The sequence below is a fragment of the Indicator indicator genome, chromosome 1, assembly GCF_027791375.1.
Source record: "Indicator indicator isolate 239-I01 chromosome 1, UM_Iind_1.1, whole genome shotgun sequence".
NCBI classification, from domain to species: domain Eukaryota; kingdom Metazoa; phylum Chordata; class Aves; order Piciformes; family Indicatoridae; genus Indicator; species Indicator indicator.
Genome location: NC_072010.1, coordinates 91,233,595 through 91,254,697, shown reverse-complemented (window position 1 = coordinate 91,254,697; position 21,103 = coordinate 91,233,595). Strand labels below are relative to the sequence as shown.

At 43.5% G+C, this 21,103-nt stretch overlaps 1 protein-coding gene across 1 annotated transcript; it reads right to left on the bottom strand.

Moving 5' to 3' along the window:
• Nucleotides 1-1,107: 1,107 nt before the first annotated feature.
• On the bottom strand, nucleotides 1,108-19,343 carry B4GALT3 (beta-1,4-galactosyltransferase 3). Its single transcript, XM_054400669.1, has 6 exons — nucleotides 19,020-19,343; nucleotides 8,316-8,551; nucleotides 6,742-6,932; nucleotides 5,954-6,076; nucleotides 2,648-2,752; nucleotides 1,108-1,651 (listed from the first exon to the last, which is right to left on the bottom strand). The coding sequence occupies exons 1-6, from the start codon at nucleotides 19,255-19,257 to the stop codon at nucleotides 1,510-1,512; spliced, it is 1,035 nt and encodes a 344-aa protein (XP_054256644.1). The 5' UTR covers nucleotides 19,258-19,343; the 3' UTR covers nucleotides 1,108-1,509.
• Nucleotides 19,344-21,103: the final 1,760 nt, after the last annotated feature.

Genomic DNA, 21,103 nt, shown 5'->3' with positions numbered 1-21,103 from the left:
TTGAATTCAGAAGGCTTCTTGTGTCCTTCATGAGCTCAGTTCACCCTGCCATGGGCCTGGTGAACATGTCCTGTGGCAAAATGAGCCTTAGTTGTGCAGCAGGCTCCAAGCTGTGTGCTTCTGAACCAATCTGGAAGGAAATACAGGAAAGCTCAGAGGGAGAGAAATTCCTGTCCACATATGTGAATGCTTTGGGCCACACTGTTAAGAGTGCAGACCTGTATACCCATAGACAGGCTCTTGTTTGTGGTGCTTGGTTTAGAAGACTGGTGAAAGTCTCTGGATAACAAACTGTTAACCACAGGATTTCTGCTGCCATCTTGCTCCATTACACCCAAGTGGCCTGGTACCTGCTTGTTGGATGTGCATCCCCTGCAAGGTATATGTGAAGCCAGGCTTGGGAGAGGTTCTTTTAGGACAATCTATTAAGAATTACATGACAAAAAGCAACTCCTGCTTACTGTAACATTGAAGAATGGCCTTCTAGGAGGTTGACATGTTATTCAAATAAAGGAGAGTGAAGTTTTGAGTTAAGTTCTTAGGTGTTAGTAGGACAGATGCAGCTTTTTCAGAGAGCAGGGACTGGTGGTATCTGCATGTAACATGCAAAAAACACCTGGGACTGGGGCAGCAGTGCTGCTGACTGACTTTACAGAGGAAGAAAGACAACAGAAGGGTAAGGTTTTGGGCAGACTGTGGCAGTCTCACAGGCAGGTAAGTACAAACACATTCCTGCCAGGGGCTCAGCTCCACTGTTGACATGTTTGACTTGAGTTTTTCCTCCCGTATTTAATTTCTGAGAAGTATTTTATGTTGAAGACAGATCAACCATGAAAGGTAATGAATGTTTGAGCTGAAATACTAGATTGATTTCCCTGCTTTGAGCAGGAGGTTAGGCTAGGTGACAGCCTTAGGTCACAGCCTGAATTACTTAGAACTACACAAGTCCCCATTGTAACAGTGATGGATCAAGCTAGAAAAAACCCAAGGACTTCGGTATAGTTAAAGGTAACTTGCTCCTTTATTTTATGCTCTCATTAACTATTCTAGAAATCTTAACCCAAACACGTAAGTTACTTTACTCAAATTCACAAAAGGTAAGTTATTTACAGAAGTGTAAATGGCTTCAACATTTTCTCAAAACACAGCCTTTGAGAGGCCCATCTGACAGCATGGCTTGCATCCCAATGGACAAAGTTATCCAGCTGTGGAGCGAATCTCCCAGAAAACCTAGGTCACTTACTGCCAAGGAGACTTTCATCCTTTAAGGGCTACCTCAGTAGTTGGTTGTACAGTGCTCTGACACTGTCAGAGTAAGTCACAGTCTGTTTATTAGCTGTCACCCTAGAACTGAAGCCTTTTCTTCCCACTCTTAAACTGTCAGAAAAGTGAAATGCATGAACAACAAAAGAAGTGGTGTCAGGTGGTGCAGACTCCACAGCAGGAGGCAGAGGCTGAACAACACACATTGTCCTGCTGAGACTGAACTCTGCTTTTGTTTTAATTCTCTCAAGAAAATGGGGGAACGTATCCAATGTCGACAGTGATGTTGGTATAAAGACGATGCTTTCTCCTGGAAAGGAGCTTGAATTCTAATGAATTCATTCCATCATCTTTCCATGTTTTCCTGGTGTTATGGCGGGGAGTAGGCCTGAAGAAGGAAGAAAACCTGCAGTTAACTAGAAGAACAAAGGTGATGATTGCAGCTGATGCTGCAGAGGAGAGACTTTCAGATGGGTCAGGGACTTAGCAGCAGAAAGCTACTCCCAGAGAAGCCCAAAGAAAATTCTTTTCACATAACACAAACTAGAGAGAAGGCATTTTATGAGACTAAACATCTTAGAATAAATACGTACTGAATCTTATAAACAAGGGACAATTTGGACTAGAACCTCATCAGACAGGAAGTCCAGTGAGGTGCCAATTGTGTGCAAAAAAAACCCCAATGAATCTGGCAGCAGTTTAGAGAGACTTGGGAGTGCCACAGAGAGGCTGGCAGCAATGGTGTACACAGGCTGCTGTGGGTAGTTTGTAAGACAGGGTTGTTATGGAAACCTGAGTTTTGAGATGACAGGCAAGTCTGCACTGTTAGTATGAGAAGCTGCCACAGCACTTGACCCAACATCCTCCTCCAGCTCTTTTATGTAAAACTGGGTCTTCGCTAAGGTCTCTCATAGCACCTGCTTCATGTCTTCAAACTACAACACAGCTCTCTACCAGTTTAATGGCATGTTGTAAATCCAGACAGATTGGAGACCAAGTTTTTATTATAGGGAAATGGTAACAAAGTGCCTCTTCAAACTGAACTCTCCCTGTTTATGAGGCAGGCAGTATCTTTTTATTGTTAAAGTTTTATCTCCTTAATAATCTGATACTTAAATCTTATATGAGTTAGCTCCCTAGCTAGCACACGTCCTTAACAGTAGGAAACTAGGAGAAACCTAGGTGCAGAATGATTCAGATGAAACTGATTTGGAGCCTTTTTCAGTAGCCACATTAAAGTAAAAACAAAACCAAAACACATTAAAGCAGAAAAAACAAGTGGTGGCATTAAGTAAACTCTCCCCCTTTTCTGAGGAAGATCCTAACAGTGAACCTGAAACAAGGCAAAGGATTGCCTCCTAACTGCCAAGCCCAGAACAGTTACCTTCTCCAAGGATCTTCTGTCTCTGTCTCTTCATTATAGTCCATCACTTTATAGCGTCCCAGGTGAGGTGATGTCCGGACTATTTTCATTCCTGCTAACTGAATTCTATAAAACAACAAACAAAATGCTTGCTTAGGCATACAGGGGCTATTTGTAGGCTTAGTTATAGCAAAGTTAAAAGTTTGAGATGATTTTCAGAATTAATGAGATCAGAGCAAAATAGAGAAGCTGATGGGAGTGAGTTTTATGCCACAGTGCCACATTATATTCTCTACTAGGTTCTAACTAGGCTTTGGCTAGAAAGCTCCCACCTGCAGCTTGCTTTGACAGGGTACAAAGAGGCTTACAGCAAGCAGGGAATGAACAACAGCATACAGAGCATTTGAAAACAATTCCCAGAAATCTGACAAAGGAGCAGTATTATTTTCACTTTCTTCTAAGAGCAGAGCTCTTACTGCCTAGAGGTACATCAACTAAACTTAAAAAAACCCCAAATGAACCCAAACCTGCAGTTTCTGAAAGAAAGGCACTCTCAGCAATTTGAGGAGTGCCATTCATTTAGAGGGCCTGATTAGAGATCAGGCTTCATAAAAGATACAGGCACTGGACAAATAGCTGTGGGCTGCTCAGCTGCATGACAGAGAAGACAAAAGCGAACTGAAGGCTCAGAATTCTGGAACAGAGTTCCTAAAAACAGCTTTTGGGGTGACTTTCAAGCACCCCACTGCTGACGCCATCTATGTTAGTTTATGAATAACAAGTGCCTACAATAGCGCCAGGGCTAGCAGAGCTCTGTTATCACAGGGCAGCTCTTGTGCAGAGAAAATTCCTGTGTGTGAAGGAATGAATGTTTGCTCAGCTGAGGTTATCTAACTGGCACATTTGCAACACCTGATTACCTTCCACTGAGATCTGGTACAGCAGCAAGCTGCACTGAAGCAGGAATGTTAGAAAGCTGAAAGAGGCTACAGAGCTGAAAATATTTGCACATTTAGAGCCATCACAACACTTCACTGACAGCAAGACAAACTTATTTCAAAATGAGGTTTAGACAAGGTGTCTTGTTTTCTGAACATAAGCTTGCCGCACATTCAAAGACAAGAAAAAAAAACACTAAACTAGCTTTGCCTGTTACAGTTTTTGCATTGCAAGATTGAACTGAAACCATTACATGAAACAGCGAGAATCATAGAATTGTTTTGGTTGGAAAAGTGCTTTAAGATCATCAAGTCCAACCATTATCTAATTCTATCAAGTCTGGTCTAAACCAGAGAATTATAGAATCATTTTATGTTAATGCATTCCTTTGCTGTTAAGAAGAATCCAAGACACTTTCCTGTAGTTGATAATGTTAACACAGAAGTGGTTCCAAGGAGTGTTTTCTTCTAATTAAAGGTAAATTCTGGTGGTTGCTAGGACTGAAGTACTGAAGTATGTTTTTTCACTAACTCTGCTTTAATAAGCAGTATCTCAGCCAAAAAAAAAAAAAAAAAACAACAAATCAATCTTGACAGGACTTCGTAAGCAGTGCTTGAGCACCTCCTAAAATCCAAATCTCAATAGGTGCATCAAGCTGGCCATTCAAAACTAGCCAGCTCATTCCTAACTTCTGCAGGCTGAGACTTCAGTATCACAGAATCACAGAATTAACCAGTTTGGAAAAGACATTTGAGATCATCAAGTATGTGCATAAATCACTAACAGGCACAGTTCATAACCTCCACTTTGAATATACAGCTCCAGGGATGGGTCCCCAACCACCTCCCTGGGCAACCCGTTCTAGTGTTCCACCACCCTCATAGTAAAGAGCCTGTTCCTAACATCTAATCTAAATCTGTTCTTTTCTAAGTTTGAAGCCATTGCCTCTCATTCTGTCACTGCAGGCTTTTGTAAACAGCCTCTCTCCATCCTTCTTGTACACCCTTTTCAGGTACTGGAAGGCTGCTATTAGATCTCCCCAAAGCCTCCTCTTCTCCAGGCTGCACAACTCCAGCTCCCTCAGTCTGTCTTCATAGCAGAGGTGCTCCAATCCCCTGATCATTCTTGTGGCTCTCCTCTGGACCTGCTCCATAGCTATAGGCCAGAACACTGATAATCACCAGTGTTAAGTTTTCAGAGAAGCAACAGATGATTTACTTCCCTTCCCAAGGCTGGTTTGGAATCTACAGAACATACTTGCCATGAGAGAATTCTGTAAGGCAGTGAACTCCTACATGTAACTGGCATGGCTCTTCACCATGGTACTGAAAACCACATTACTGGCTGAAGCTGTACTAAGAACAGGTGAATAGACCCACTATTGTTGTGCCTCATGTAAAGATCTATTTTCCTGGCATTTCATTCCTTTAGTAAAGGCTGAATGTCTGAACAATCACATACCCTTTTAGTTGGCTTTGTCTGAAAGGAGGAGGAGAATTCAATGTTAGAAAATCTAACTTCCAATTCCCAGAAGAATACTGCTTTGTAAAAAACTCCTACAGGTCTCCAACAGAACATGCCACCAAAACTGTGTAACTTATCACACTGTGCAAGACCCAAAAACACACAAGGAAGGCCTTTATTGTTAGTTTAATTTTGTAAACTGCTGGAGAACTTCCCTCAGTACTAGATGATGAAGGTACAACTGTAAATCTGAATAAAAAAGCTACAGCCATGATTTTGTCCTTGAAGAATCTGAATTAAGCAGAGTACCTAGAACTAAACTCATTATACTCCCTTCTGTAGTCTGTTGTTGCCATGGCAACCAAGTACAAGAAAGAAAACGTCAGATCTTGCTATCACTTGCAATAGCGCACAGGCTTCTCCATCACCTACTACTACAGACAGAAGTTTGAGTTCTTTAATTCCAAGCATTGGTGATTAGGTAATACCTGGAGCAACCCAGATGCACTTAACATAACTTAAATTCCCAACCGTCTGAGATTTACTAAGTACCCTCTTGGTTTTCTTATTCATCAGACTTGCAGATTCCTTCCCTCCCTTGGGGCTGATAATGTCGATGGAGTCAGCTTGTCAGCTATTGCTGATTATAAACCCTTGGATGCACTCCAGAGTGAGGGAAGGCACAAGGATACAAAGTAACATTCTGCCCTCCAGAGTCTGAGGAACACTTCGTCCTCTCAGCACACAATGTTCGGATTCATAGGTTCCGACCATCTTCTGAGATTAATTGTTCCCAGCAGTGTTTTGGATTATAATGACACTGCAAGCACAGAGAGACAGCATCTTAGTTCCTTTCTTAGGGTAATGCTGCATGCCTTACCAGCCAGCCTGGTTCTATTTTAAGCCTATTCTGTGCAGTAGTACCTTGTAGCAATGTCATCATTTTCACCACTGCTGCCCCAGTATGTGTTTGGAAAACCATTCATCTTCATGTAGTGGTCTGGAGTCAGAGCAGATACACCCCCAAAAAAAGACTTATATGGCAGACTAAAAGAGAAAAGCCAAAAAAAAAAAAAAAGAAAAAGAAAAGAAAAAAAACAGAAAAAAAACATTAATAATGAAGGCTAATATGCTAATACCAGTCCTCCACAAACTAACAATGTGATCCACGTCACACATACATTAATTGTGCACCTTGCAGACATTACCATGACAATGCCAACTCTCAAAATAGCAAAACCAGTGTTGTTCCCATCATGTTCCATTCCCTCCATCATTCCCCACCCCCAGCCTTTCCCCTTCAGCACACCAAAGTTAAGGTGGTTTTGAAATTCACATTTTGGGTCAGTTAAAAATACCTGCATCCTATCATACATCTCCCACATGACCCAATAATCCAACCCTATACTTAGGAAAGGCAAACAACAATCCGCTGCTCATTTGCAAAGCTGAGCTGACAGTGGAACTGCAAACAAGGAACAGTTCAAGGCTGCATGCTTAGGCCAAGAACACCCTTTTCGGGGGAGGTCATTACTGCAAAACCAAACAGAAAACCCCTTAAAGGTTGTCTCTTTTACTGCCCCCCATACATACTTCTATGCAGAAAGTGCACCAATGAGGATTATAGAATGCATCAGGTTGGAAGGGACCCTCGAAAGTCACCTTGTCCAACGCCCCTGCAGTGAGCACGGACAGTAAACAGAGGCACTTACGTGTACTGGAACTTATCCATGGCACTGGCCATGTGCTTGGGATAGTACTCATCACAAACATAGAGGTTGTAATCATTCTCAGGCACTAGATTGACATCATGCAGGAGAAGGCAGTCCCAGTCTTCATCCTTCAGGGCTTCCCGGACACCAACATTAAGCAGTTTTGCTCTGTTAAACGTGCCATTCCCCACCTGGAAAAGAAAACCTACATTTCTTCACCAAAACAACAAAGGTCGTAACTCCCAACTGCAATTTATGTCAGTAAAAAACCCATCTTATTCTGAATAATGCTGGCTGCAAATTTCATGCCCCAGACTCTGAAAATGTCACCCATTCACCTCACAACAGTTGTCAACAACTGTAAGCTTTGTGTTGTCAGGGGCTTATGTACTGGGGGCATCTGAGGAAGGCAGACTTTTAGGAGACCAGTAAGTCAGTCCTCAGCTGTACACCTGCACATCTATACTTTTGTTCTGACTACTGCTTATTAAAGCATAGAAACAAGGACAAAAATAACACTTGGTTAAACAAAAAAAGGTTCTTCTCCCTCCCAATCAGTTTTATTTAACCTATTTATGGGAAGACTCCACCTGGAGCACTGCATCCAATTCTGGGGCCCTGAACACAAGGACACTGAAGCATTAGAGCGGGACCAGTGGAGGGTCACAAAGATGCTCAGAGGGCTGGAGCACCTACCCTATGGGGACAAGCTATGAGAAATGGGATTTTTCAGCTCAGGGAAGAGAAGGCTCCAGGGAGACTTTACGGCAGCCATCCAGTACCTGAAGGGGGACCAGAAGAAAGCTGGGAAGGGACTTTTTACAAGGGCTGGTAGTGACAGGACTAGAGGAATGGCTCCAAGCTGGAAAAGGATAGATTTCGACCATACATTAGGAAGAAATTCTTGGTTGTAGATGGCTCCTCCCTGGAAGTGTTCAAGGCCAGGTTGGACAAAGCCTACAGCAACCTGGTCTAGCGGAAGGTGTCCCTGCCCACGGCGGGGCAGGGTTGGAACTAGATGATCTTTAAGGTCCCTTCCAACCCAAACCCAAATTCTATGCTTCTATGATCAGTTTTAATTAATAAATCCAAACTTGCTCCCTTGTCACTGACCTTTGGCAATGCTAGAGTACGTCAGTTAAAAAATGGCTGTCTGACCTGCAAAGGCTGCTCCACAGCAGGGTCAAGACAGATGTTTTTACCTGATAGAGGGTAAAAATTCCAACTTCACTTTACAATTTGGTCTCAACACTTTTGCTTGGTAGCCACAATGAACAGCTACAGACAAGCCACATCTAGCTCTTGAACAGCTGAAAATACGAGCTACTGCTTAATGACAACTTATCCCTTCAGAAGAAAAAGCAGAACCAAATCATTAGCAGAATGATGACCTTGATAAGTAGTATGATATTTCAGTCATTAGCAGCCATGAACATGGGACAGCACATAAATAACCTCCTCTCAAACCATGCATAAAATGGTAGTTCCACAGAAGATTCACATGTCTTGTTCAGAACCTCACCCCTAACTAGGAAGCTCAGCAATGCCACCAGGCACATCTGATTTAGACTTACCTGCTGAATCAAGTAGATACTGTAACTGAGCTGCTGGCGCTGCAAAAAAGGATGGATATAGTAGAGAAGATGGTGAAGGTACTTCTCCTGATTCCTATAGGCTACAAGGATGGCTGATTTGTAGCGAGCCAAGCAGTGAGGTGGTCTGTAGCGGCCACCAGACTGAACAAAAGGATTTTTCTTGATGATCATTCTTTCACTAGGAAGCACCCTGAAAGTGATGGTTAATGGACCAACTGTAAGGAGAGACCGAATAAAAAGGAAAAAAATCAATGATGTTTCTCAACTGTCATAGAATCATAGAATCAAGAAGGCTGGAAGAGACCTCAAGGATCATCGAGTCCAACCTGTCACCCTAAACCTCATGACTATCTAAACCATGGCACCAAGTGCCACGTCCAATCCCCTCTTGAACACCTCCAGGGATGGTGACTCCACCACCTCCCTGGGCAGCACATTCCAATGGCCAACCACTTGCTCCGTGAAGAACTTTCTCCTCACCTCCAGCCTAAACCTCCCCTGGTGCAGCTTGAGACTGTGTCCTCTTGTTCTGCTGCTGGTTGCCTGGGAGAAGAGACCAAACCCCTCCTGGCTACAACCTCCCTTCAGGTAGTTGTAGACAGCAATGAGGTCACCCCTGAGCCTCCTCTTCTCCAGGCTAAACAGTCCCAGCTCCCTCAGCCTCTCCTCATAGGGCTTGTGCTCAAGGCCTCTCACCAGCCTCGTTGCCCTTCTCTGGACATGCTCCAGCAATTCAACATCTTTCCTAAACTGAGGGGCCCAGAACTGGACACAGTACCCAAGGTGTGGCCTAACCAGTGCTGTGTACAGGGGTACAATGACCTCCCTTTTCCTGCTGGCCACACTATGCCTGATGCAGGCCAGGATGCCATTGGCTCTCTTGGCCACCTGGGCACACTGCTGGCTCATGTTCAGCTGCTGTCAACCAGTACCCCCAGGTCCCTTCCTGCCTGGCTGCTCTCCAGCCACTCTGACCCCAGCCTGTAGCTCTGCATGGGGTTGTTGTGGCCAAAGTGGAGCACCCGGCACTTGGACTTGTTGAATGCCATCCTGTTGGACTCTGCCCATCTGTCCAGCCTGTCAAGGTCCCTCTGCAGAGCCCTTCTACCTTCTAACAGATCAACACCTGCTCCCAGCTTGGTGTCATCTGCAAATTTACTGATGATGGACTCAATCCCCGCATCCAGATCATCAATAAAGATATTGAACAGGATGGAGCCCAGCACTGATCCCTGGGGGACACCACTAGTGACAGGCTGCCAGCTGGATGTGGCACCATTCACCACCACTCTCTGGGCTCGGCCCTCCAGCCAGTTCCTAACCCAGCACAGAGTGCTGCTGTCCAAGCCACAGGCTGACAGCTTGGCCAGGAGTTTGCTGTGGGGGACAGTGTCAAAGGCCTTGCTGAAGTCGAGGTAGACTACATCCACAGCCTTTCCTACGTCCACCAGGCTGGTCACCTGATCATAGAAGGAGATCAGGTTGGTGAGGCAGGACCTGCCCTTCCTAAATCCATGTTGGCTGGGCCTGATTCCTTGGCCATCCTTCAGGTGCGCAGTGATTGCCCCCAAGACAATCTGCTCCATGATTTTCCCTGGCACTGAGGTCAGGCTGACAGGCCTGTAGTTCCCAGGTTCTTCTGTCCGTTCCTTCTTGTGGATGGGCGTCACATTGGCCAGTTTCCAGTCTTCTGGGACCTCTCCAGTGAGCCAGGACTGGTGGAAAATGATAGAGAGAGGCTTGGCCAGGTCATCTGCCAGCTTTCAGCATCCTAGGATGAATCCCATCAGGTCCCATGGACTTGTGAATATCCAAGTGACTCAACAAGTCTCGAACTAATTCCACATGGATTTCAGGAGTACAACACTGCTCCTTGACCCCATCAACCAGCTCAGGAGGCCAGTTATCCTGAAGTCCTCCTGCCTTACTGTTGAAAATGGAGGCAAAGAAGGTATTTAGAATCTCAGCCTTCTCCTCATCCTTAGTTACAATGTTACCCTCCACGTCCAATAAAGAGTGGAGGCTCCTCTTGCCCCTCTTTTTAGCATTAATATATTTATAAAAATGCTTTTTGTTGTCCTTCACGGAAGCAGTCAGTTTAATTTCTAACTGTGCTTTTGCCTCTCTAATTTTTCTTCTACATGATCTAGCAACATCCTTAAACATATCACTAGTTGCCTTCCCCCCTTTCCAAAGGCGATAAACCCTCTTTTTTTCCCTTAAATCCTTCAGGAGCTCCTTGCTCATCCAGGCCGGTCGTCTTCCCCACCGGCTCGTCTTACGGCATGTGGGAACTGCCAGTTCCTGTGCCTTTAGGAGCTCCTGTTTGAAGTAGGTCCAACCATCCTGGACCCCTTTCTTCTTAAGGGCTGTTACCCAGGGAACTTTCCGAATAAGTTGCCTGAACAACCTGAAGATCGCCCTCCGAAGTCCAAAGTGAGGGTTCTGTTACTGCTCCTCCCTATCTCCCTGCATATTGAAAACTCCACTATCTCATGGTCGCTGCACCCTAGACAGCCTCCAACCATCACATCTCCCACCAGCCCTTCTCTATTTGAGAACAGCAGATCAAGCAGAGCCTTACCCCTGGTAGGTTCACCTAAGAGCTGCATCAGGAGGTTGTCATCCATGCACTCTAGGAACCTTCTGGACTGTCTCCTCTCTGCTGAATTAAGTTCCCAGCAGATGTCTGGTAGGTTAAAGACCCCCACAAGGACAAGGTCTGATGATCTTGAGACAGCTTCCAGCTGCTTATAGAATATCTCGTCGGCCTCCTCATCCTGGTTGGGTGGTCTATAACAGACTCCAACCAGGATGTCAGTTTTGTGCGGCCTCCCTCTGATTTTAACCCACAGGCATTCAACCCTTTCATCTGCAACCTCAAGTTCTGAGGCATCAGAGAATTCCCTAATATACAGGGCCACCCCTCCTCCTCTTCTCCCTTGCCTGTCTCTCCTAAAGAGCTTATAACCCCCCAGTGCGGTACTCTAATTGTGTGAATCGTCCCACCATGTTTCTGTGATGGCAACTACATCATAGTCTTCCTGGTGAACCAAGAGTTCCAGTTCCTCTTGTTTGTTGCCCATACTGCGTGCATTGGTGTACATGCACTTCAGCTGGGCTGCTGAGTTCACCAGTTTATGTGGTCCTCCCTTCTCTCCAGGGAGACTGGTTTCCTCACCCACCCCCTTCAGACCTAGTTTAAAGCCCTCCCAACGAGTCGTGCCAACCCCAGTGCCAGCACCCTCTTACCCTTTCTAGATAAATTCAACCCAACTTGGTCCAGCAGGTCAGGTGCAGTAAGAGTTGTCCCGTGATCAAAGAAGCCAAAATTCCGCTGCTGGCACCATCTCCTAAGCCAACTGTTGATGGTGTGGGTTTTCCTGTTCCTCTCAGTGTACACCACTGCTGCTGAGGGAACTGAGCAGAACACCACTTGAGCTCCTGCCCCGTCAATCGATTTCCCAAGGGCCTTAAATTCTTTTTTAGTCTTCCTGGTGCTGCTCTTTTCAATTTCTTCACCTGTCATCAGGTTATCTACATATGTTTACTACTGAAGGCACTAGCCCTAACACAGAACAGCTAACAGCACACAGCTTGTGCCCACATGATGAATTCCACCACTGACTGCTGGTCACCTTCTCATGACTCCACACCAAGGGGTGTTAGGCTCAGCACTAGGACAGCAGGCAATCTGCCAGAGGTATCCCAAGTCCCAGCACAACCAACAAGTCTCACCAGGCTCCTGCACAGCTTACTTTTACTAGCATTTGCTCCCTATTCCATAAGCAAACCTTCTGTGTTGTGTTGCTTAGATGGGGCCCTTAAATGTATTCACTGTAAGAATAGCTTTGAAAATTAACCATGATGAAAAGGACCTCTTTGTTTTTGCTACTCATATGGAGAAAATCTCTACAGCTCTTTCAGATGAGATTCAAGGATAAATATGTCCTCAGCAGGTTGGAGGGGAAATAGTTTAAAACCTGGATGAATAAAAACACTTCAGGAAATGTTAGCTTTATATTTTAAAACGTTTTAAGCTCAATTTGACACTATAATCACATGCCACAAGGGCTGTATTTGTGGTAATATTTAATTACCTACACCATAATAACCAGACTGCTTCAAAAATTTTGGAGATGCAAATGACAGAACTAAGGAGGAGGAAGAGAGATGTTACATTTTCAGGAATGGGCTACATATGACAGCTCCTCAATTTTAAACACAAAACACTCCAGACACATTCAACAATTTTTACTTATTAAAAATATTTTTAAAAATCCTTCCAGATGGAAAAGGCTTGACAAGTCACAAATAAGAAAGAATCAATATAAAGTGTCACTCACCATTTTAACACAAGTCTCATATCACAACAGCATGAATAAACAAATTCTACAATTATTTAAATGCCTGTCCTTCTAGGAGTAGCAGGAAAGTTATATTTATACACAAATCAATGCATTGTAATAGTTTCTAACCACTCCCAACTTCTAAGAAAAAAGAAGCACACATGCAGAAAATTATTCAAATCTCCTGCATTCAGTTCTGGTGTCCCCATCATAAGAAGGGCTTGGAACCACAGGGGCAAGTCAAGAGGAGGGTCACAAAGACCATCAAAGGGCTGTAGCATCTCTGGTAGGAGGACAGGCTGAGGGAGCTGGGGTGGTTCAGCCTGGAGAGAAGAAGACTCCAGGGAATTTTAAAGCTGCCTTTCAATACCTGAAGGGAGCCTACAGAAAGGCTGGAGAGGGACTTTTCCTAAGGGTGTCTAGTGACAGGACAAGCGGGAATGGTTTTCAAGATGAGGGACAGTAGGTTTAGATTAGACTTGAGGAAAAAGGTTCTTGTGAGACTCTGGATTAAGTTGCCCAGAGTGGCTATGGATGCCTCCTCTACAGGTGTTCAAGGCCAGGCTGGATGAGGCCTTGAGCAACCAAGTCCAGCAGAGAGGCATCCCTGCCTGTGGCAGAGGGGTTACAGTAGATGATCTCTAAGGCCCTTTCCAACCTAAGCCATTCTAGGATTACTTAAATGAACTAAGAACAAGCCTTCACCTAAATCACAATTAAAAACTGACAAAAAACAGCTTTAAGCATGACCAATTATTCTCTCCAGGCCATGGTACTCAAAATACTTGTTTACATTCAGAAGCCTGAGAGACCAGGCTTTGGTGGTTTTGTTTTTTACATAGTTAAGTAAGATTTTCTTTTCCTTTCAACCTCACATTTAATGCTACAGCAGTCTTACAGCAAGTTTTCAGTATCTGGTAAATAAGACTGCCTCTTAAACCACTGAAATGAAGTATTCTCTCTAAAAAAATTGAGTAATGAAGCTCAAGAGAAAAAAAGCAAATATTTCGGCCTAGTTTTTAGTAGCTTTCATTTGAACTGGGAAAGGAAGTCTAATGTAAGTATTTAAGCAGGTGAGTCCAGAAGACAGTTCCTTGTAGCCCATCCTACATTCTAGTGTCTGCTACAACTCTAACCACAACAAATTGAGCCTGTGTTCACCCACATCCTGTTTAAACTGACACAGAACAAAGCAGCATCCTTCCACCATTTTTTGGGTTGTTTTTTATTCAGTAAGAGTCTCCTTTTTTTCCCCTCAAGGAACACTCATAACAGCATTTCCTGAAGGTTGGTCTGAACAGTGACTGATCCCATTTCTCAGGCTGCCAAAAAGGTCTAGCCACTGTGAATCCCACTTCACAGTTTTGGTTTTTTGTTTAGTTGAGTCTTGTTTGTTTTTAAAAGGAAAACCTGAATTTTGCTTGTCAGCAAGATCTTGCAATAGCTGTCTCTTAAGTATCACTTTTCAGTCCTTCTTCCTGAGGCATCTGAAACACGGAAGGGAATTTCATTTTGGCTCTATTACCCTCAGCAGGAATCTGGAGTGCAGTGCTGTACCTTTGCAACTGGAACAGAAAAGTAGTTCTTCAGAGAACCATAAATCTAGGTCACATTCTCAGTTAACATTTTATGGTGTTATTACCTACTTCTATGCAGTCTCCTTTTAGACTAGAAAAAAAGAAGATAATTTTTATGAGGATAGTGAAACACTGGAACATGTTGCCCAGAGACATGAGAGATGACCCAACCCAGGCAACCAGATTAGGTTGGAGAGGGCTTTGAGCAACCTGATGTAGCAGAGGACATCCCTGCTCACTGCAGAAGAGTTGGACTAGATCTTTTAAGATCCCTTCCAATCCACAGCATTCTACAATTCCATTTTTTCTGCCTTTAAGACCACCATGTTTCAGTCCAGCATTGTTTTTTAACATGTAATTTATGTTGCTTTTTAGATTTATGAACTCCCTGATTATCAGATCTTTTAAATAGAGCAGCATTAACTGCTGATTTGATGACAGCTTGAGGATGCTAAAATAAAAAGAAGCAATTTGAATATAACATTTCAACTACAGATCACTGCTCCAAGGAAAATATAAGAAAGGGAATTATTCCCTTCTGTTGTACCACAAAGGCAGGGCTTTGTTTCCTCTAATACAACGAAGGCTCTTTGTATTGCAGAGTAAGATTCTGTAGCAATAATCCTTAAATTAAAAAAAAAAAATCAAATCTAAATTTGGACAGATGAGCAAGGTAATGTGCAATAGTTTCACTCTTCTTGTCTCCTTTTATGCCGAAGCATATGACTCATTAGGGTAACATCTGCATTTTTCAGGTTTTTCAAGATGTCATGTTCTCTCCAAAGATGCCTGACTCCATACCTCAACTCAGCTCAAAAACCTCAATCTACTATACGTCCAAGGAAAGAGAAAAAAAGGTTAGTTTGTGACTTGTATCCCCCAAAACCTCTGGCTGCCCTACATTCCTTGGCTACAAGCTAAATTCTGGCTCTCCAGTCTCCTTCCTGCCCAACTAAGAAAAGGCTAACACACTGTAATCCAATTAAATCCCAGATGTGAACAGAGCTGGACCAAATAGGTAAAAATAAAACGTAGCTTTGGGAAAGAAGGAAAAACCCTTCCTGGACACATTAGAAACCACAGGATGCCAATTCAGCCAAAGTACAGAATTAACACCCTGATGTATCCAAGCAATTTCTCCACAGTTTGGTTCCTAACCTCTTTTTGTGCCTGCATCATCACATTTAATTAACTTGAAATTTTGGTGTGTGGAGTTCAGTCTCACAATTCCCTGTCTGTATTGTTAGCTGGCACCAGTGACAGCATCGTCCCTGCTTGCTTTACTTTCTAGTCAACACATTTCACTATCAGGGATATCTACTGATTCTGCCCAGATCTATCTGGTCAGAAAGAAATTACATGACTTCTAAGCCCTTTGCTACACAATTAGAGCCAATAGCTACAACTGAACTGAGTTCAAACAGAATAAGCAGAACTTTCACAGACTAAACAAACAGGAAGGGTAGCATGAATTAATACCTCAATGAGAAAGTGCAGCACCACACACCGTATTAATAGAGTCATATTTGCATGATTCCACCACTGTTTGAAAGAAAAAAAGGTAAGAAAAAACATAAAAGGCAGATTGACAGCCTTAATTTAAGCACTGTTTTCTAATGGCAGAACACAAGACTACCTCAACTGCAGACAAAAATAAAGCCCAGCATTACCATCTTTGTACTTCTCTTCAAATCCAAGAGAAGAAACTCTAGTAGGAGAGCACCAATTAGGAAATATAGCAGGAGCAACTCATTACCACAACAGATGGTCACACTCATGCAAAGGTTATGACAGATGGGAATGAAAGGGAGTAACTACTGTAAGAAGGGATTGGAAAAAAAATCTTCCATAGCATGAGCAAATTGGAAACAACAGAGTTACAGTCAGAACTTTCAACTGTTGACGTCCTCAAGGGCCAAACCAACTTGTTCAGCACAAACCATGCATCAAGACACCTCTTAAAAAAACAACAACAACAACAAAATTTGAGTCTTTCTAACATGAAGCTTCTTCCTGGTAAAAGAAGAAACAACATAATTTACATGCAGTGTTAGAAAGTCAGACTTTGAATTTAAATACTACTTCATTAAGTTTGAATAAGCACAACTCTAGCATATGAACACCTTGCTTTTTCCAAAAACAAAGAAGGAGGAAACAGGCAACTTGTTATTTGTGCATGAACTTTAACCTTTAAGGGAAGTTCAGTAATTTTATTCACAGTATTGATGAAGACACTTAATATCTATACAATTCTTGTAAAGCTCTTGGTCACAGAAGGTTCAATGGACACTACTAAGCATTAAAAAAAGCAGCAGTAGTCAGCAAGTCTAGTTCCTCCAAGGCAGAGATGTTTAGCAATTATCATATTAATTCTTGCTCCACAGTCCTGGAAGAACCAAGACACTGCAGCTTCAGGAGGCTGGGAAAAGACAGATGAGCTGCAAGCTGACCTCACATTCAAATAGTTATCAAAATGATCCACTACATACATTAAGTGGGAAAAGTGCTGCACTTCATAAAAGCCCTGATGTGGAAACCATTTAAGCCATTTGGCATTCTTCCAGTTACTTTAACACTCTTTGGGGTGGACACAGTGACTTATTACCAGCTCTGAATTGGAAAGTGGAGTCCTCAAGAATTGATTTGAGATCATATTAAATGAAGTTTATGAAATTACCATTAAATGGCATTGTTCTCTGATATAATATGCTTCCAAGAGAGATCAGTCCCATGAGAGAAGATGATAACAACCAATCAAGACATTTATAGAGTATTTATATTTCTATTCATATGCACACATCACATACAAAAGGCAATCATTTATTTCTTATATTTCAAGGGAAATATCGAGTAAAAGTGAAGTTTTAACAAGAGTGCTCATTTTCCTTAAACTGAACTTGTATCAATGTTCTAAATGATTTGTGTTTAACAGTAAAAAGGCTTCATATGCTCAATTCAAGATTTTTTATTTATGCAGCAAAACTTCCACAATTAATTTTCCTCATTTTTTCTTGTCTTGTTTTTTTTTTTTTTTCCCCTCCCTCCTCTCAGTTAATTTTGTTTGTTTCTCTCTGTAACTAACATAATGTTTTCATTTTAGCTGGAAATACCACATGCAGGCTGATTTCCAGTCCCCTCTGTTCTCAACAGAGGCCACAGTGAGCAGAAGTGTTGATAAGATTTCACAAGTCAAAGTGCATTGATAAGTGTAATTTTACTCTGCCTCCTCTATTGTGTCACTACTCCTTATCTGATGGTTTGCAGCAAGTGCACAGAATTACACCTAGTTTTGTTTGGTTTTCTTTTCTTGTAAGACCAAAGCTTTCTCATTTGGCTCCTTTCAGGACAGCAGATCATAATCAGTAGTGACACAAGTAGGGTGCAGGCATATTTCTGCTGTGATTTTTTCAAGTAAAACAATTCAGTCTAAACCACAGAATTGTAGCTTCCCAAAAGAAGAGATGGAAGGCTGTTGCTAGTGATGAACAGAGACTGCACCAAGTTCTTCAGAACTGGTACCTGTGCAAAAAGGTTCTGTACTATTAGTATTTCAGCATTTACTTAGTAGATCTGATTCCAAGGGAAATGCTGAAGCATATACCCCAAAGTTAAATAATTTCATCATACATACATACTGCCTGTATTTCATTCAACTTCATCAACAGAGGAAGGAAGAAAACTTCCCAAAAGAACAAGCACTGTTATACGTGTTCTCAATCTAAAAAGGCTTGTCCAAAGCATTCAGCAGCGTTCTCTAACTGGAGCAAGCAACTTGACCCAAGAGTAACCACAGCACTGGCTTTCCCCAGTACTTCCACATGTGAAGCAAGGTCAGCCATTTGCTCTTTCTCTGCTCCACATGCAGTGATCAGCTTTCCTAGAACAGTGGGGCAACTACTAAGTACTGCTTCAAGAGTAGGTAGATACAAGACTAAGATACGTTGGAACCTGTGCAATATGGAAAACCAGACAAGGGAACCTAAAACACAGTAATCTAAGCAGATGTCCCAAAAGCAGCTGGAACTGCATGTTTGCAGAACTCATTCTTGCCTGTGTGGAACTATCGCCAGAGATGCCCTACTTTTCTACCAACAAACCTGGTTTATGGATTTGACTTAATCTTTACTTCATATTTGTCAACTGTTTTAGCTGCAGTAATTCTGGATTAATAAGGCCACCAGGATCAGGTGTAATTTGGTCCTAGCATAATTACAAATTAATTTAGTCCTAGCAAAATTACAAACTAACCCATGACCAGACTTTTAAGTCTCGAAGAGAAGTTTCTAAGTCTAAAGGACACAATCATAGACCAAAAAGAACACCATGAAGAGCAGGGTGCCAAGTTACATTCTCATATAAACGGTATTTAAAACCAACTTAATCAATTTGTATCAAGCTACAGGACATAAGGCTACATCAAAAGTATGCCCTTCCCAAAGTACAAATGTTGGCACATTTTATACAGGACCACCAAGAAGAAAAAAAAACTTACTAACTTGGTACTAGCGTCACATACTGTTTTCACTCTTGTACAAATTCTGTGAAGCCAAACCCCTAATATTGGAGGTCTATAGATCAGTAAAATACTTTTCTTCATAACACCAATAAAAGTGAGTTAATTAACAGAAGTTTTGTCAGTGTATAACATCAGTATAGCATTTTTAAAGTGGGCAAGTTTTAGAACTATACAACTATTAAGTGCTCAGCTTTAATCATGTACCAAAACAACACTTCAAACACTACGGGTTCATACCTACCAAATATCGGTGACTGCGCTGAGCAGTACGGCATCGTCTCTTCATTAGGAGCTTGGGTGAACAAGCTGAGGTTGGTATACACATCATGAGTTTTGGAGTAGTCCAAAACCTGTTTCGAGTCTAAAAACCCGCGGAACACATTTGAAGGTGCTCCTCGGTAGAGTATCAGGATAAATATCGCTTGGAAAACAAACAGAAAAAGCAGAAAACAAGGACTCTCAACACGAGAGAGGATCATAGCTTTTAGCCCATGCTCTGGAATCCGACCACTGAGGTGTTTAACTGCCTTCTACAGGCTGCCTTTCAGGGCTACATCGTTGTGCCTAGAAGACCTCCTCCTCCTCCTCCACCTCCACCTCCTCTTCAAACTTTCCGAGGCGGCAGCGTACTCTTCTAACACGGCTTCGTCATGACGCTTCGAGCCAAATCGCCCCTTCCCGCTACAAGCTCTGTAGGGCGGACTGAAGGAGAGAAAAAGCCGTTCGAGGCCACCCGGAGCCGAAGAGCCACGGGAGGGCAGCGGCACAGGCGCAGCACCCGTCCTCCCACACCCCCTTTACGCCTACCCGCCCGGGACAGGCCCTCTGAGAAGTGCCAATGGCGGGAAGTCAGCGCGAGTGGCTCCGAGAGAATACCGGCCGCCTGGGGACTGAGCGGCGCACCGTCGGCCGGGGAAACCGTCTGTGGGGAGGCAGGCAAACTCGCAGCCCCCACGCAGGGCAACCCAGACTTTCCCTGCTCCACCCCAGCTCAGGGGAGGGTAGGGGAGGGTAAGGGAGGGAAGAGTCCTCACCCTGCCGCGCAACTGCCAGGCAGTGCCGAGGTCGTTTTCACGCAGCCTCAACCGCGACTACAGCTCGCGCCCGCCGTTCCCTTGCGTTGGTGAGACTACAGCTCCCGGCATGCAAAGCAGAGCAAGGGCGGAGTCCGACCCTGCCGTTCCCCGAAGGGCATTCTCGGAGTTGTAGTCCCCGGGCTCCCCTCAGCGCTCGCCGCTAGTACGGCCCTCAGCTAGGGCGGCCGACGCCAAAATGGCTCTGTGGGGTGGAAGGGAGAAGGGTAGGGGTGGATGCTGATGTGTGCCGCTCTTCTAGCCTTAAATTAGTTAAAGGATTGATCTGATATCAGAAAAAAATTCTTTACTGAAAGGGCAGTCAGGCGTTAGAATAGGCTGCTCAGGGAGGTCGAGAAGTCACCATTCCTGAAGGTGTTTAAAAACGGTGTAGATATGGTATTCTGAGACATGATTTAGTGGGAATGGTGGCGTTGAGGTCATAGTTTGACTTGATGATCTAAAAGGTCTTTCTCACCCTTAACAATTGTATGATTCTGTGATTCTGAAGTGCATATGCCTCTTTCTACCTGTGTCTGAAGGGACAACAGCAGCATAGACTCCACAGTGAAGAACCTCCTGTCATGGACTCACTGCCAGTCAAAACTTTGACTTTTACACCCCTCTCTTTCCCAGCTGATTTCTTAACACAATGGGGCTTACAAGATCATGGTGTCAGTCTGTCTGCGTGCTTTTGGAACGGATTCTTAATATGTTGCTCATTTTCACTTAAATTTGGGAGACAAAAATAAGTGTTACCAATATGAAATTTCTCCAGTCAGGGTGGCATGGGAAAAAGATGAGGAAGAGCATTGCAGACAAGGCAGCAAAGTTGGTGACAGGTTTGGAGAACAGGTCTTACGAAGAGCAGCTAAAGGAATTTGGGTAGTTCAGCCTGGAGAAAAAGGAGTCTGAGGGGAGACCACCTCACTCTCTACAACTCCCTGAAAGGAGGCAGAAGCTAGGTGATGTCAATCTCTTCTCCTTAGTAAAAAGTGATAGGATGAATGGAAATTGCCTCAAGTTGCATCTGTTGGTCATATTACAGAGATCAGCCTCCAGGATCTGCCACTCAGCAGAGTGGCAGAGCTTTCAGCCATATAACAACCCCTTCCTCAGGAAGAAGAGTTGTAATTGTTGGAGACTTACTCCTAGAGGGAACAGAGGGCCCAAAGTGCTGAGCTGACCCTCATCTTAAGGAAGTCTGTATTTTTTCTGGAGCCTGACTCAGGAATATCACTAGGAAATTCTC

Bases quoted from the DNA above. Each gene is read 5' to 3' on its own strand.
- B4GALT3 (XM_054400669.1), bottom strand. From the start codon at position 19,257: ATGATCCTCTCTCGTGTTGAGAGTCCTTGTTTTCTGCTTTTTCTGTTT. The intron at 6,077-6,741 runs GTAAGTGCCTCT...TTTCTCTTTTAG, and splicing joins ATGGATAAGTTCCAGTACAC to TCTGCCATATAAGTCTTTTT. The intron at 1,652-2,647 runs GTAACTGTTCTG...TTCCTTCTTCAG, and splicing joins ACAGAAGATCCTTGGAGAAG to GCCTACTCCCCGCCATAACA.